This window comes from Vulpes lagopus, chromosome 22 (assembly GCF_018345385.1).
Source record: "Vulpes lagopus strain Blue_001 chromosome 22, ASM1834538v1, whole genome shotgun sequence".
Taxonomy (NCBI): Eukaryota; Metazoa; Chordata; class Mammalia; order Carnivora; family Canidae; genus Vulpes; species Vulpes lagopus.
The window spans coordinates 11,087,105-11,101,573 of record NC_054845.1 but is presented as its reverse complement, the minus strand read 5'-3'; the positions used below and the strand labels follow the sequence as shown (position 1 = coordinate 11,101,573).

General features: G+C 42.3%; 1 protein-coding gene across 1 annotated transcript; it reads right to left on the bottom strand.

Annotated features, from left to right (window-relative positions):
• Positions 1-12,268: 12,268 nt before the first annotated feature.
• LOC121480661 (cofilin-1-like) lies at positions 12,269-14,379 on the bottom strand. The gene has a single exon (XM_041737403.1). The coding sequence runs from the start codon at positions 13,482-13,484 to the stop codon at positions 13,038-13,040; it is 447 nt and encodes a 148-aa protein (XP_041593337.1). The 5' UTR covers positions 13,485-14,379; the 3' UTR covers positions 12,269-13,037.
• Positions 14,380-14,469: the final 90 nt, after the last annotated feature.

The following is a 14,469-nucleotide window of genomic DNA, read 5'->3' as shown; positions in this document are numbered from 1 at the left end:
TTTATGACTGATAAGTATGACTGGTGAAATTTGGCGAAATGCTATTTGACCAAATGCAGAGCCCTGGCTAATGTCATCTGTCAGATACCCTTAATATGTGTGCATGAGGAGTTGGGTAATTGTGGGTGAACTCTTTTTCCTTTGTAGTGGGATTTCTTAAGGGTCTGAGTTAAGATTCTATGTCATCTTCATGTTGATGAAAATTACTGCTGTCATTTTAGGTTTTTCTCAGTTCACTATGTCCTTGTCAATTCTGATGATGAAAAAAGCTCCCTTGAGATTTTTTTTTTTAAACAAATTTCCATAGAACTCAAGCAATTGCTTTTTTTTTTTTACCTTCTTTGGGAGGCTAGAAAATGTTAGTCTGAAACACTTAAGTCTGACTTCAGTTTATTAATTGTAGAAATTACTCGTTTCTTTTTGTTACTTTTAATAAGTTCTAAAACCGATGTCCTTGAAACCAATGATCATGTTTTTCTCCTTTTTTCAAAATGGTCTCAAGAACAGCAGAAATAAAGGGAGAAGTTCTCTGTAATCATTCCTAAGAGGTAATTAAAAAAATCACAGCCACTAGATATGAAATAAGATCTATTTTCTTGTTGATGTTATTTGAATAATTCACATTAAAGCTAATGCACACAGGAAGGGAAGAATTTCCTAAAGATTATTTCTTTAATATACTTGCACAAAGAGATTTGGGGCTGTTAGCAAAGGATGGAGCCTTTAATCAAATGTAGTCAAATGATCTGTTTGCACTGTTCAAGGGGAGGTGATAGGGTCCACTTATCAGAGTTCCCTACACCAAACAGTGGGAGACCTCCCACACACTGCCTTAGAAAAAGAACCCAGTTTGGCCAAACAGTAGATAAAAAAGGGGACTCACCACTGTCTGGGCTGCTGCTGGCTAGGCCGAAGTTTGAAAATGTCTAGTAATATCTCATGTTTACATAGGAACATCTTCCTGGGGGCAAAGTGCTTTACCAATATTATCTCATTAACCTGTCCTCTGACCCTAAAAGCAACCATATTTTATTGGGGCTGGGTGTGAATAGAAGAGAGAAAGAACAAAAGAATTAAATGGCAAAGCTGGATTTGGAATTCAGGTCTCTACATTTCCAGGCTATGTTGCTCTGCTGTGGTTCATTATCACTCTTGGATGAGCCATGGAAGTCCATTCCAAGTGATGGGAATCTCATGGTTTAGCATGGCCTAATTTAAAAAGAAGAAACAATTCTGTTGCATTTCCCTGTTTTCCATGTGTCCAAAGAATTGGTGAAAAGTCCTAAATATTCTACCTGTATCTCTAATTTAGAGTTCTCTTGGTTCAATGAGTTTGGGGAGGTAGGAGCAAATTGTCTGCAATATTGGGGATATATGACTGTAATCTGTGTTTTTCTGGGGACTGAGCCCATATTTTCCAATCAGGTTTTCAAAAGGATCTATGATTTCTTGAGAACCTTTGTGTTCTTAGTTTTGTCCTCTAGCTATAGTGAGGTATTATAGCCAGTTTACAGAAAGATTAGTATTTGGAATTCCAACTATACATTCAGGCCTAATTTAGTTACAGGGTCATGGGGCATTGGGAATAGATTTTGGTTGATAATCTACAAATCATACCTCTAAGGATACTAATACTTTCTTTGGCTCCAAATAATTTTCCACATGTTATCCATTCATTTATTTTTGCATTTATTTATCCAACAGATATTTACTGAGTGTACTATTTTCCTAGGGTTGCTGTAACACACAAGAAATTTATTCTTTCTCAGTTCTATAAGCTAGAAGTCTGAAATAAGATACCAATAAGACCATGTTCTTTCTGAATTTGTTAGAGGGGGACACTTCCTTGCCTCCTGTAGCCTCTGGTGGTTTCCAACAATCCTTGGAGTTCCTTGCCTCATAGGCAGATCACTCCAATTTCTGCCTCTTTCATTACATGGCACTCTGGTGTGACTTTCTACCTCCTCTTAAAAGGACAACATCCTGGGGTGTCTTTCTACCTCTTCTTATAAGTACAACAATCATATTGGATTAAGAGCCTATCCTATTGTCATATGACCTCATTTTAACTTAATTAACTATATCTGCAAAGACCCTATTTCTAAATAAGTTCACATTCTGAGGTTCTGAGAAGGACATGGACTTTGGCAGATGGGGCGGGGGTAGGGAGCACTATGAACCCAGAATACTGAGCATCTTTATGTAGTAGATACTGTGTTGGGTCCCTGGGTGGCTCAGTCAGTTAAGCATCTGCCTTCAGCTCAGGTCATGATCCTGGGGCCCTGGGATCAGGCCCCCCATTGGGCACACTGCTCAGTGTAAAGCCTGCTTCTCCCTTGCCCTCTGCTACTCTCCCTGCTTGTGCTCTCTCTCTGTCAAATAAATAAATAAAATCTTTATTTAAAAAAATAGAGGGATACCTGGATGGCTCAGCGGTTGAGCATCTGTCTGCCTTTGGCTCAGGGCATGATCCCAGAGTCCTGGGATCAAGTCCCACTTCGGGCTTCCTGCATGGAGCCTGCTTCTCCCTCTGCCTATGTCACTGCCTGTCTTTGTGTGTGTCTCTCATGAATAAATAAATAAATAAAATCTTAAAAAATAGATATTGCACTCAGCATTAGAAGTTAAATATAAGACAAATCACTGCCTAGGCCCTCATAGTACTTAATGCTCTTGTTTGATTCTTTTTTTTTAGTCCAGTAGGGTTTCTTCTTTTGGGGTTTCCTTTAGTTGTCCCAGGGTGATATAGGAATGTCCCAGGATGATGACGGAGATATTTAGCCCTTCACCCTGATTTTCTTCTGAATCCACATTCCTGTCTATTTTTGCAGGAGCAAGAGAGCTGGAGTGCATTCAATACAGAGCTTGATTAACTTTCTGTTGTCAAAATGGCTACAAATTCTCCTTTCCCTTAAAAAAATGAATTTGTGTGATACATGAGTATGTAGGGCAACTGAGAGCAGATCAACATTACCAGAGTACTCTCCAAAGAGCAGGAGTGGTGTGAGATGAGGCTGGAGAGCCGGGCAGAAATCATGGAAGGACTTACATGCTTTGCTAATGGCTTTAAACAAAGAAGAGACATAGTCATAATTACATTTACTGTGATTCTCTCTGGGACAGGGTGCAGATGAATTGGAGGAGGGACCAAAATGCAGGCAAGGAGACCAGTTAAGGGGCCATTATCATGGTCTAAGCAAGAGATGGTAGTCATGGGAAGGAATTAGAATCCAAGTTAGTTGGCCAACTGTAGGGGTTAAGGGAGAGGACAGAGCCAAGGATAAATTGCAGTTGCTGGCAGAGTAAAATATATAGCACCAGCTGTTGGATCTCAAACCACTGACCTTGTCTTAGGGGTCCACGGTGCCTCTTAAACACACAGAGCTTCCAGAGCTATAGGGGAAGGCTGACAACTGCAGGGAGAGTGTGATTTCCCTTGTAACCACCCGCTCTTTCCTGAGGCAAGTCCCATAGAAGGAGCTACAACTGGCTCTCTGATAGAAAGATGCCTGCTTTGCCTTATTCTTCCAACAGTGTTGGTAGGGAGACTTTTAAACATTCCGGGATGCCATGGTTGGGAAAAGGGACATCTCAGGCTGAGAGGAGACAGAGCCTAGGTTGGCTATGAGACGTTCTTATTTCCCTTGACCATTTTAGCACCTTGCACTCAACAACTGAGCCGAAGTCTTTTCCCCAAATCAGAATAACAGTGGTGATTTTGTTTCATGCTTAGAGCCATTAACTCATCTTTTCCAAACAACTCCCTAACGTCTTGGAGAATCTGTCATTGTTTCTCAAATCTCTCATCTTCAGGGGGAGACTGGACACAGGGTGAATACTTGAGGAGCACATGCAGTGAGTCATCTGGACTTGGATGTTGACCTTCTTGATTCACTTTGCCCCAGGGAGGTTCTTATCGGGCTCCTCTGCAACCCCTTTTATGTAAGAACACAATGAGATCAGCTAAATCCAAACCCACTTTGGCTCCACAAGTCTATAAGCTTCCCCACTGGTGACCATGATCCTCCTGTGACACCCCGTCATGTGAGGTGAGGTCATTAAATATTGATCATGGAAAAGCAGGATCTAATTCCCTGCTAACAAGTAACACATGACTTGGAATATATGTATTTCACAATCCCAAGAGACATTAATCACAGTTTTAGTGATATTTCAAAGAAACAGTTGATTCTATGGATACCCACAATTCTATAATCAGGGTTGGAAAAAAAAGCAGAAAGAGGTATGCAGTACGATATAGAAATGAAGGGGCCTTAGTCAAGTTACTTAACTTCCTGGTATCTCAGCTTTAGGGAAATGGGGATAATAATATCTCTCTCAGAGAGGTTGGGGAGAATCAGATGAGATAAGAAGTGTACAGTGTTTAGCACATTCTACATATGTGTCTGGTGAATCAAAACCCTCGATTAGTGTTATTGCTTATTATAACTTTGGGATACAGGGAATGGGAGTAACAATGGAAAGTCAACTAATATTTGTCAAAGGAATGACTGAATCAATGTGTCAGGGACTCAAAAGTAGGGCCGTGTTCAGAATTTTCTCCTGCTATCTTGCTCTTTTTCTTTGCTGGATTTTCCCTTTGATCTTTTTCTTTTTTTTCTCTCTCTCCCTTTTTTAAATGCTTTCCATCTTTGTGCTTCCTTTTTCTTGCTTCAGAGTGACAGGTAAGAAAGATCTCTGGGTTAAAAGAAGTGTCCCCGAGGGGAATGAGGCTAGCTCCATTCTAATTTTTCTTGAAGGATGATCCTATGCAAAAGGCTAACTAATTCTTTCATTTTTTAAATAAAATGGCCAAGTTAAACACAATAATGTTTACCTCCATATATGCTGTAACTGCTTTGGAGGTGGAAACTGTTGCATATTTCTATTTTAAGCAGGGTCCAAGCCTGGTGTTCTGACTGGCAGAAAATTGTTTTACAACTTAAAAATAAGAAAAGACCAAAAAAGTAATAAAAATAATAAAAATAAAAATAAGAAAAGACATGGGCAGCCCCAGTGGCGCAGCGGTTTAGTACTGCCTGCAGCCTAGGGAGTGATCCTGGAGACCCTGGATCGAGTCCCACGTCGGGCTCCCTACATGGAGCCTGCTTCTCCCTCTGCCTGTGTCTCTGCCTCTCATTCTTTCTGTGTCTCTATGAGTAAATAAATAAAATCTTTAAAAAAAAATAAGAAAAGACAATTGAGGTAGCTCTCTGGACAGCAAAGATCACATTTAGATTCTTTTCAGTAACCACTTGAACTGCTTGGACAGATTTGAGCAATCCTGAGAGACACAGAGCAGTTATAAATATAAAATAGTGGTGGCGTACACTGAAAGGAGACTTAGTTATCTGAAATAAACATTTTGTACAACCCGTAGACCAAAAGCCACTTAGTGAATAGAGGAATTGTATGTTGCCTTCCTCTCATCAGAGATGAACTAACTGAATTTCCTTGCTGTTCCACTTAACTCTTAACAGTGAAATAGATTCTCACCTTAAATGAAGGATGAATCTACTTTTGTAGAGGGAGCTCCCCCTAAGTGGACCCCGAATGGAGAACTTGAAAGTTTATTTTTTAGCCTTTTTTGTCAGCCACTTGTACTAACAGTAAAATGAAACTTCTTTGTGACTTGAGAGGATGGTTTGGTTTGGAACATTTGTTCTCATTTTCTGGGGTTCTTTTGACTTTATCAAGCCATTTGGCTTTTGAAGAATGCTGCAAGAAGCACTAGCAGATGCATGCTATGCTGGAGGCTGGAAGTACTGGTGGCCAATTAATATGGCATTGACTTTCCCCTTAAAAAGTGTGCTATTTACGAATTTAATTCCTTGGAAATGTTAAGTGCAAATGGTGATAAAAATGGCAACAAATCATCCTTAAAATGAATTATTTTCTGCTAAAAATTAAAGTCTCCTTTTAGGCTGGTATATGTCTTTGTGCATGGGTGTCAAATGACATCCATTTGACATCTATGTCAACCCTCATGAAATGAAACCCAGAAGTTAACAATGAGAAACGCAGCCATAACCGTGGTATTTCAATGTTAATCATGAAGGATAGAGAAAGAGAGAGACAAAGGGAAAGACAAAGAGGGGGGATGCACATATAAGATATAGTCTTTAAATAACAGATTCGATGAGAAAGATCTTGCCTTAACATTTAGATTTTCTCTCCTTAAGTCTGCTTCCCTTTAGATCATCAAAGTCCAGTTTGAACTGTCTCTCTCACACAACACCCCTTTTATTTAAAATAGTCCGCACACACACACACACACACACCACTGCTACCACCCCACCACCAACCTTTCATTTCTTTTATGCATGCCTTGACTTTCTGTGAAAATGCAGAATTCTAAAGCAGTGTAAGCTCACCTAGGCCCATAAACTAAAGAATGGACTCAAGATCCCCATCCTATCTAAGAGACTTTAATTAGCAGATTAGCAAACAGTTGTGCTGGGCAAAACCTTCTGAGATGCTTATTTACCAATTTCTGCTCTCAAGTCTCTTGATTGGACCCTTCCCTCTGTTGGAAATCCAGTTATCTTGCTGGCAAATGTTGCAAGCCTACAGAAATGGAGAAGGGGAAGGTGCACTGAGCTCTGGCACCCTGCCATTCAGCATCAGGAGAAAGGAAATGTCTCACTTCTTTCTCTGCACATGCACTGGATTTGCTCTTGTTGGAACTTGTGAAATTATTTCTTGAGTGTTTTTTTTTAATTTATTAAAGAACAACAACAAAAAGAGTGTTACCTTTAGAATTCACACTTCCTAGAGCCAGGGGTGGGAAGAAGACTTAACTGTGCTCTTGGATTGTTTTCACTTTTTCCCCAAAGTCATTTTGTATTTGTTAAAGAGCACTACAGGAGGTAGACCTAAAATATTCCCCATTCTATACCCTTAAGGCCCCTATGAATTCTCTGTGCCTCAGTTGCTCCTTCTGTAAAGTGGGGATGGTAAAAGGTTTTTTTTTTTTTTAAGATTTTATTTATTCATGAGAGAGAAAGAGAGAGAGAGAGGCAGAGACACAGGCAGAGGGAGAAGCAGGCTCCCCACAAGGAGCCTGATGCAGGACTCTATCCCAGGATCCCGGGATCCTGACCTGAGCCAAAGGCAAACGCTCAATCACTGAACCACCCAGGTGCCCCAGTAAAAGGGTATTTAGAGTAGGGTGCTTGCACATGATCTCTCTTGAGCTCATGTTCAACGCTAATGCGCAGAATGATTCCAGAATTCTATATTGAGGGCCAGTAAAATGGGAAGGAGAATAATTTCTACCTTATAATGTTGTATTGATTAAGTGAGTTGTTGTCCTTACAACACAAAACTTGCACATAGTGAGCACTTATTAAAGGACAGCTATCGGGATCCCTGGGTGGCGCAGCGGTTTGGCGCCTGCCTTTGGCCCAGGGCGCGATCCTGGGGACCCGGGATCGAATCCCACGTCGGGCTCCCGGTGCATGGAGCCTGCTTCTCCCTCTGCCTCTCTCTCTCTCTCTCTCTCTCTCTCTGTGACTATCATTAAAAAAAAAAAAAAAAGACAGTTATCATATTATCATCTAATTATGATAATACTGCTATGATATATATAATAATAATACTGTGAAGATTCTTGTAATTCTCCCAATAGGCCTTTAGGAAGAGTGTTTTCACGGTGCTAGGGTTTGTGGTCCTCATGCTCTTGTTCACTGGATCCTAGTTTGCAAGCAGCAAGAGCTTTCCCGCCAAGTCCATGTCCCGATCCTCAGGCTAGAAAGAGCAGGACCAGAAGCCTTAGCAATGGAGGTAATCTCTAGGGAGACTCTTAAACCAACCTTCCCAGCAGCTCCTGGTGATTTCTGGGAAGCACTTCTTCAGGCTCATTCCTGCTGCCAGGCCCTTGAACCTCAATGTAGAAATGCATACAATAACAGGGAGCATACAGCCTTCTAGAATTTAAATAGCATTTATGGGACGCTTGGGTGGCTCAGCGGTTGAGAGTCTGCCTTCAGCTCAGGGGGTGTGATCCCAGGATCCAGCAGGGAGCCTGCTTCTTCCTCTGCCTATGTCTCTGCCTCTCTCTCTCTCTGTGTGTCTCTCATGAATAAATAAATAATACAATCTTTTAAAAAATAGCATTTATGAGTCTTCTGCTTCTCAATTAAAAGCAAAACAAAACCCCCAAATTTCCTGGGCACCAGCACTGAAAATGCCCTCGTCAATTCCGCTCAGTCTTCATGTGAAATAATCTCCTCACTTATTCTTGCTTCAATTCTGGATTAAATTAAAAAGAATAATAGAGAATGGAAGACATTAGGCCTCCGTAAATATTTATAGCATGGTGATTAGCTACAGCCAATTTTGTGGCTCACCTTTCAGAGCCTGAGTTTCCTAGTATGTAAAATGGGAAATAACGATCCCTGCCTCAAAGGGGGCAGACCTTTATGAAGAATAAATGAGATAATTATGTATTAATAATAATAATGCTGACAGGTATTGATATTTGTTAAATGCCAAGTACTATGGTATGCCTTTGTGTAGATTATCTTAAGTATTAGACAATATCATACCCAGAGCTCAGCATGTCAATGCTTAATAAATGTTAGCAGTTATATAGATAGTGGTCATTATTAATAAAGTAGGAAGAGCCAATCTTCACTGCTGTTGGCAACCTATTTGTACAATCAAGCTCCTTTTCACAAAGCTAGTCTAAATCAGCAGTCACTCCCCTCTGCTTTGTAGGTTCTCTCCTTCTGACCATACCACATCTTCAAAGCACCTTGCTTTGGGGGAGAGATAGCCAGATTCAGTCTTTGGGACACCTGGGTGGACCCTTCAGTGTGGCCTGGACCCCTGTGATTACTCCTGACATTGAACAGGCTGCTTTTAGCCTCACTGATTTCCTATCTTCAGAATGCGATCAAGACATAGCTACTCGGGGCACCTGGGTGGCTCAGTGGTTAAGCGTCTGCCTTTGGTTCAGTTAGTGATCCCAGGGTCCTGGAATCGAGTCCAACATCAGGCTCCTTGTGGGGACCCTGCTTCTCCCTCTGCCTGTGTCTCTGCCTCTCTCTGTGGGTCTCTCATGAATAATAAATAAAATCTTAGAAAATATATTGCTACTCAAGGAAAAAAAAAACATACTGCTACTCATTTGTTGTTATTACTTTAGGACTGTGGGGAGAAAGATAATTTGTAAACACAAAGGATGGTGTTTTTGGTTCAATCCCCACTTGAGAGGCTGGCATGGGAAGTAAGTGAGGTGAGGAACATGTGCTTAGCTCTGGCTAAGACTCAGGAAACACCTTCCAGAAGTCTGTGTGCTAAATCGAGGGCCTGGTGTAGCACCTGACCATGTCCTCGGTCCTTAAGGAAAAATTTGCTGGCACTAAAGAAACTCATGATTTTAGCTCAGGGACTCTGTGTCTGCTGTACCTCGGGACCAGCTACCACCCATCTCTCCTTCCAACTATCCTAGATCTGGAAACTGGAACTAAATGCTACATGCCATTTGTTTTCCTTTGGAAATTAAAAACTATAACTGGTGCTAAGTTATGCCACACAAGATTTCATTGTTGGTACTATATTTCCTATTATTTGTCCTGCCATACCCTTCCCAAAATACTTTTCCCACTGACTGATTGTCTGCTAGAATCTTTAAGGCCAAGCTGAAGTTAGGGGAACAAGTTTTCTAAGGTGAGCAGTATTAGGTTTTTGTCTTACCTACATTGTTTGAGCGGCTTCTTTCCATTCATGGACTATATGGATCTTTATCTCCCCCTGCCTTTGTTTCTGTCTCCTAAATGCCCTCTCGATCCTGAAACGCCCATCTCTCAGAGACCACATCTGATAGTCCAAGCTGAATCTGATGCCAGGGTCAAGCCACAGAAAGAGATTTGCAGTTGCGAGACATTGAAAGAAGCTAAATGCAAAAGAGGTGGAGCTTAGCTCCTAAAAGGACTTCGGAAAGTCCAGTAGACCCCCAGCTAAGGGGATCCCTGGGTGGCTCAGCGGTTTAGAGCCTGCCTTTGGCCCAGGGTGTGACCCTGGAGTCCCGGGATTGGGTCCCACATAAGGCACCCTGCATGGAGCCTGCTTCTCTCTCTGTGTCTCTTGTGAATAAATAAAGAAAATCTTAAAAAAAAAAAAAAAAGACCCCCAGCTAAAGTATCTTTGAACACCTCAGAACAGCTTCCATTTAATTTTGTTAGTTTGAAGTCTTTTTTTTTTTTTTTTTTTTAAATTTATGATAGTTACAGAGAGAGAGAGAGAGGCAGAGACACAGGCAGAGGGAGAAGCAGGCTCCATGCACCGGGAGCCCGACGTGGGATTCGATCCCGGGTCTCCAGGATCGCGCCCTGGGCCAAAGGCAGGCGCCAAACCGCTGCGCCACCCAGGGATCCCGTTAGTTTGAAGTCTTCCGAAAAATCGACTTTAGGGACAACGACTTAGAGAAGCATTTGAGTTTTTGGCTGGGTATCACTGATCCAAATCAAAAGCCTCCATCCTATTATTTCAGCCACGTAAAATGTTGATTTGGCACTGAAATACCCAGCAACTGGAATTCTAAGATAGCAAGACTGCAGCCACCCTGGGTGTGATAAAGACATGGTCTTTGAGAGAAAACAAGATCCCACGTGATAGCACCCTTTGGTATTTAGGAAGGTGAATGATCAGATGGTAAAATGCAATTGCTAATGAGGAGGAGCAAGGAGTGACACAGTAGCCAGTTCAAGAGACAACTCCAAAACTATTCTGCTTCAGTATAGAGTGACATAGGAACAATTTTACTTTCTGAATTGGGCTTGTGAAGGTCAATGTGAAGCTCATTTTCTTTCCCTAAATGCACACTAGCTTGGTTGGCTAAGAAGTAGGACATACTGGCCTACAGGAAAAAACCAAAAACAAACACAAACAAGCAAACCAAAAACCCCAAATAGGGATTTCAAACTAGCTATGGATGGTCCACAAATAGGTGGGTCAGCTTATACTTCCTACTGGCTGCCTGGAATCACAGGACAGTGGAGGAGGTGTTACCCTCTCTAGATGAGGAAAGTAAGGCCCACAGCGGTGAAGAAACCAATACAAGAGTGCACAAATGATGGAGGATAATCTGGGTTCTTGGGAACTGTGTTCTTGCTGGATGGAGTCCTGCCCCTGCAAGTAAATGGTCATCACTACAACTGAACTTCCACAGTACTTTTCAATACAGGTTGCATGGTATATTATAGAAAGTACACGGAGTTCAGAATCTGAGGACAGGAGATTGGTTTCTTCTCTCGGTCACATCACCTCACTGAGCCTCTCAGCTTCTTCATCTTTAAAATAGGAATTGGGGGTGCCTAGGTGGCCTACAGCTAAGCCTAGGACTCGGTTTCCACTCAGAGTTATGAGATCTTGCCTCACATTGGGCTCTGCCCTCAGCTTTAGGTTCTCTTCTCCCTTGGGTGGTGCAGTCCGTTAACACTCCAACTCTTGGTTTAGTTCAGGGTTGTGAACTCAGGGTCGTGATCTCAAGGTTGTGAGATCAAGTCCCACCTGGAGCCCCAGATGGAGCCCAATGTAGGGGTCCACATTGAGCTCGGAGTCTGTTTGGAATTCTCTACCACTTCCTGCCACTCTCCCTCTCTCTCAAATAAATCAATAACTCTTAAAAAAAAAAAATCCTTGGATGCCTGAGTGGCTCAGGTCATGATCCCAGGGTCCTGAGATCGAGTCCAGATTCGGGATCCCTGCTCTATGGGAGCTTGCTTTCTCTTTCCCTCTACCTGCCACTCCCTCTGTTTGCACACTCTTTCTCTTTGTCAAATAAATAAATAAATAAATCTTTAAAAATTTTTTTTATTTAATAAAAAGATTCTTTGCCCTCTCGGCACCCCCCCCCCCATGCTTACTCTCTCTCTAAAATAAATAAATCTTTTTTAAAAATAGGAGAAAGATATTTAGGGCACCCCGGGTGGCTCAGCGGTTTAGCGCCGCCTTTGGTCCAGGGCATGATCCTGGAGACACGGGATCAAGTCCCATGTTGGGCTCCCTGCATGGAGCCTGCTTCTCCCTCTGCCTGTGTCTCTGCCTCTCTCTCTCTCTCTCTCTCTGTGTGTGTTTCTCATGAATGAATAAATCTTTTTTAAAAAAAGGAATTATTATACATCATGGGGTTGTTATGAGGATAGTCAAATAATGAATGTGAAAGCAGCTTTTAAAAACAGTAAATGCCACCACATTTTTTTAAAAAAAGACTTTATTTATTTACTCATGAGAGACATAGTGAGAGAGGCAGAGACACAGGCAGAGTGAGAGGCAGGCTTCCTGCAGGGAGTCTGATGCAGGACTTGATTGATCCCAGGACCCCAGGATCACGACCTGAGCCAAAGACAGAGCTCAACCGCTGAGCCACCCAGGTGCCCAGCCACCATATGTTAAGTAATATTCCAAACAGCACTTGGGTCTCTATATTACATTTGTCAATTTCTGTCTAGAAATATAAGTATTTGCTTATTCCTCCTTGGGCGACACCATGCTCACCCTGAACTATGTCCCCAGTTACTCCAGATGGACTGCCTTTCTTACTTTTATCTGTTTCTCTCCAGTCCCTGTCAGAGCACCTCCAATATAGTTACTGCTTGAGCAGTACTTCCTTTTGTTTTTTTTTTTCCACAACATTCCATTTATACACAGAACTAAACAGACAAATACAGAGTCACTATTGTGGTTAGAATTTGGCAGCATGGGAAAAGGGAGGAACAGGTGGGGAACTGGGGTGTCTTTAAAAAAAATACAGCCATTCCAAACTGGGGTGCCTGAGAGGAACTTGGTCTGCTTCAACCCAAGAGGAATCACAAGATCAAAAGTGGTTTGGGAAGGCCAGAACCGTCAGGGATAGAGGGAGGAGGAAGGTCCAGGGGGTGAGGGGGCTGTTTGGCAACTGGGGTGAAGGGATTGCTCTCCCTCTGCTGGGATCCCCCCAGCCACTCAGGTCTGGCAGGAAGGGGGCAGCCTGCAATACCCATGGGCAGGTCTGGGGCTGCCAGATGCTCCAGGCAGGGGCTGGAGGGGGCTCACAAAGGCTTGCCCTCCAGGGACATGACAGCACTGCCCCCCAGTTTCTCTGCCAGGGTGCAGCGGTCCTTCACCTCTTCATAGCAGTTTGCTTGTAATTCATGCTTGATCCCGGTCAGCTTTTTCTTGATGGCATCCTTGGAGCTGGCATAAATCATTTTGCTCTTAAGGGGGGCAGACTTAGGTGCCCAGAAGGTAAACACCAGGCCCTCCTTCTTGCTCTCCTTGGTCTCATAGGTTGTGTTATAGAGGACATAGCAGTCCTTGTCTGGTAGCATCTTGACAAGGGTGGCATAGGGGTGGTCTACAGTCTGGCCCACATCACCTACCAGGATCTCCTTGCCCTCCTCGAGGATGATGTTCTTCTTGTCCTCGCCGAGGCAGAGAAGTACTGCCTTCTTGTGCTTCTTCACCTCCTCTGGTGTTGGGAACTTACACACCTTCATGTCATTGAACACTTTGATGACACCATTGGAACCGCCACGCCAGAGGCCGTGCTTCCAGAAGCAAAGGGAGATAGCAAAAAGGGTCAGAGGAGAGGAGAGCCGCTGCGGCTGCTGCCCAGATCCGACTGAATCTGCAGCAGTACTTCTTGAAGCAGATCAGTTAATGGTAAACTACCATTGTCTTGGACAAACTTCCTTTTTTCTACCACTGTTGTACTGAGAAAACTACAAGTGACTCAACTTTTTTTTCTGAAGAGAATAAGAGGCACAATGTGTGGTTACCAAAGATTTGACATTTTCATGTGCCCTCTTAACTAGTTCATTTTTGTATAAATGTGAGGAATACAGTTTCAGATGTAAGAAATGTCACACACTGGGAGCAAGGTTGATGAAATCAACTTAATGCCAGTAAGGGTGAAGTAATAGAAAAAGAGAATAGGCCTATGAATTGTTAAGTCCACATTGGTGTGCTTGTGGTCCCTTCTAGGATTTCCTGGAGCCCTATAGACTGTTATGCACCACCCACATATGCATATATAAAAATATACCATCTATAAATAGCCACCTGCCTTTTCAGTGAAATTAAAGATGAGAGAGTTAGAAGAGAATTTCCCAGTGTGATTACAGGGCTCAAACCTACAGCTGCTACACTCCTGTAGTTCTACCAAGAGAATTTCTAATATCACTACTTTTTATTAAGCACACTTAAAAAAAAATCTTTAATGGCAAATGTCATCCACAGGACATTTATTTATTTATTGCCATGATTTCTCACATACCTACTCAAAAAGATTAGGTGTTGCATATGATTATTGTGTAAATAATTTTGTTTTATCAACTACAGAAAATTTTCACAAGTGTTTCTGCTCCTTATCTAGGGATTAACACCAAACTGCTGCCAATGTTTTTCTTAAACCATACACATGCCCTTTCATGAACAGTCTCCCTCACATATTTTCTGCTAAGATGTGTCTCTTTAAAAATC

Coding starts and splice junctions, on each gene's coding strand:
- LOC121480661 (XM_041737403.1), bottom strand. CDS start 13,484: ATGAAGGTGTGTAAGTTCCCAACACCAGAGGAGGTGAAGAAGCACAAG.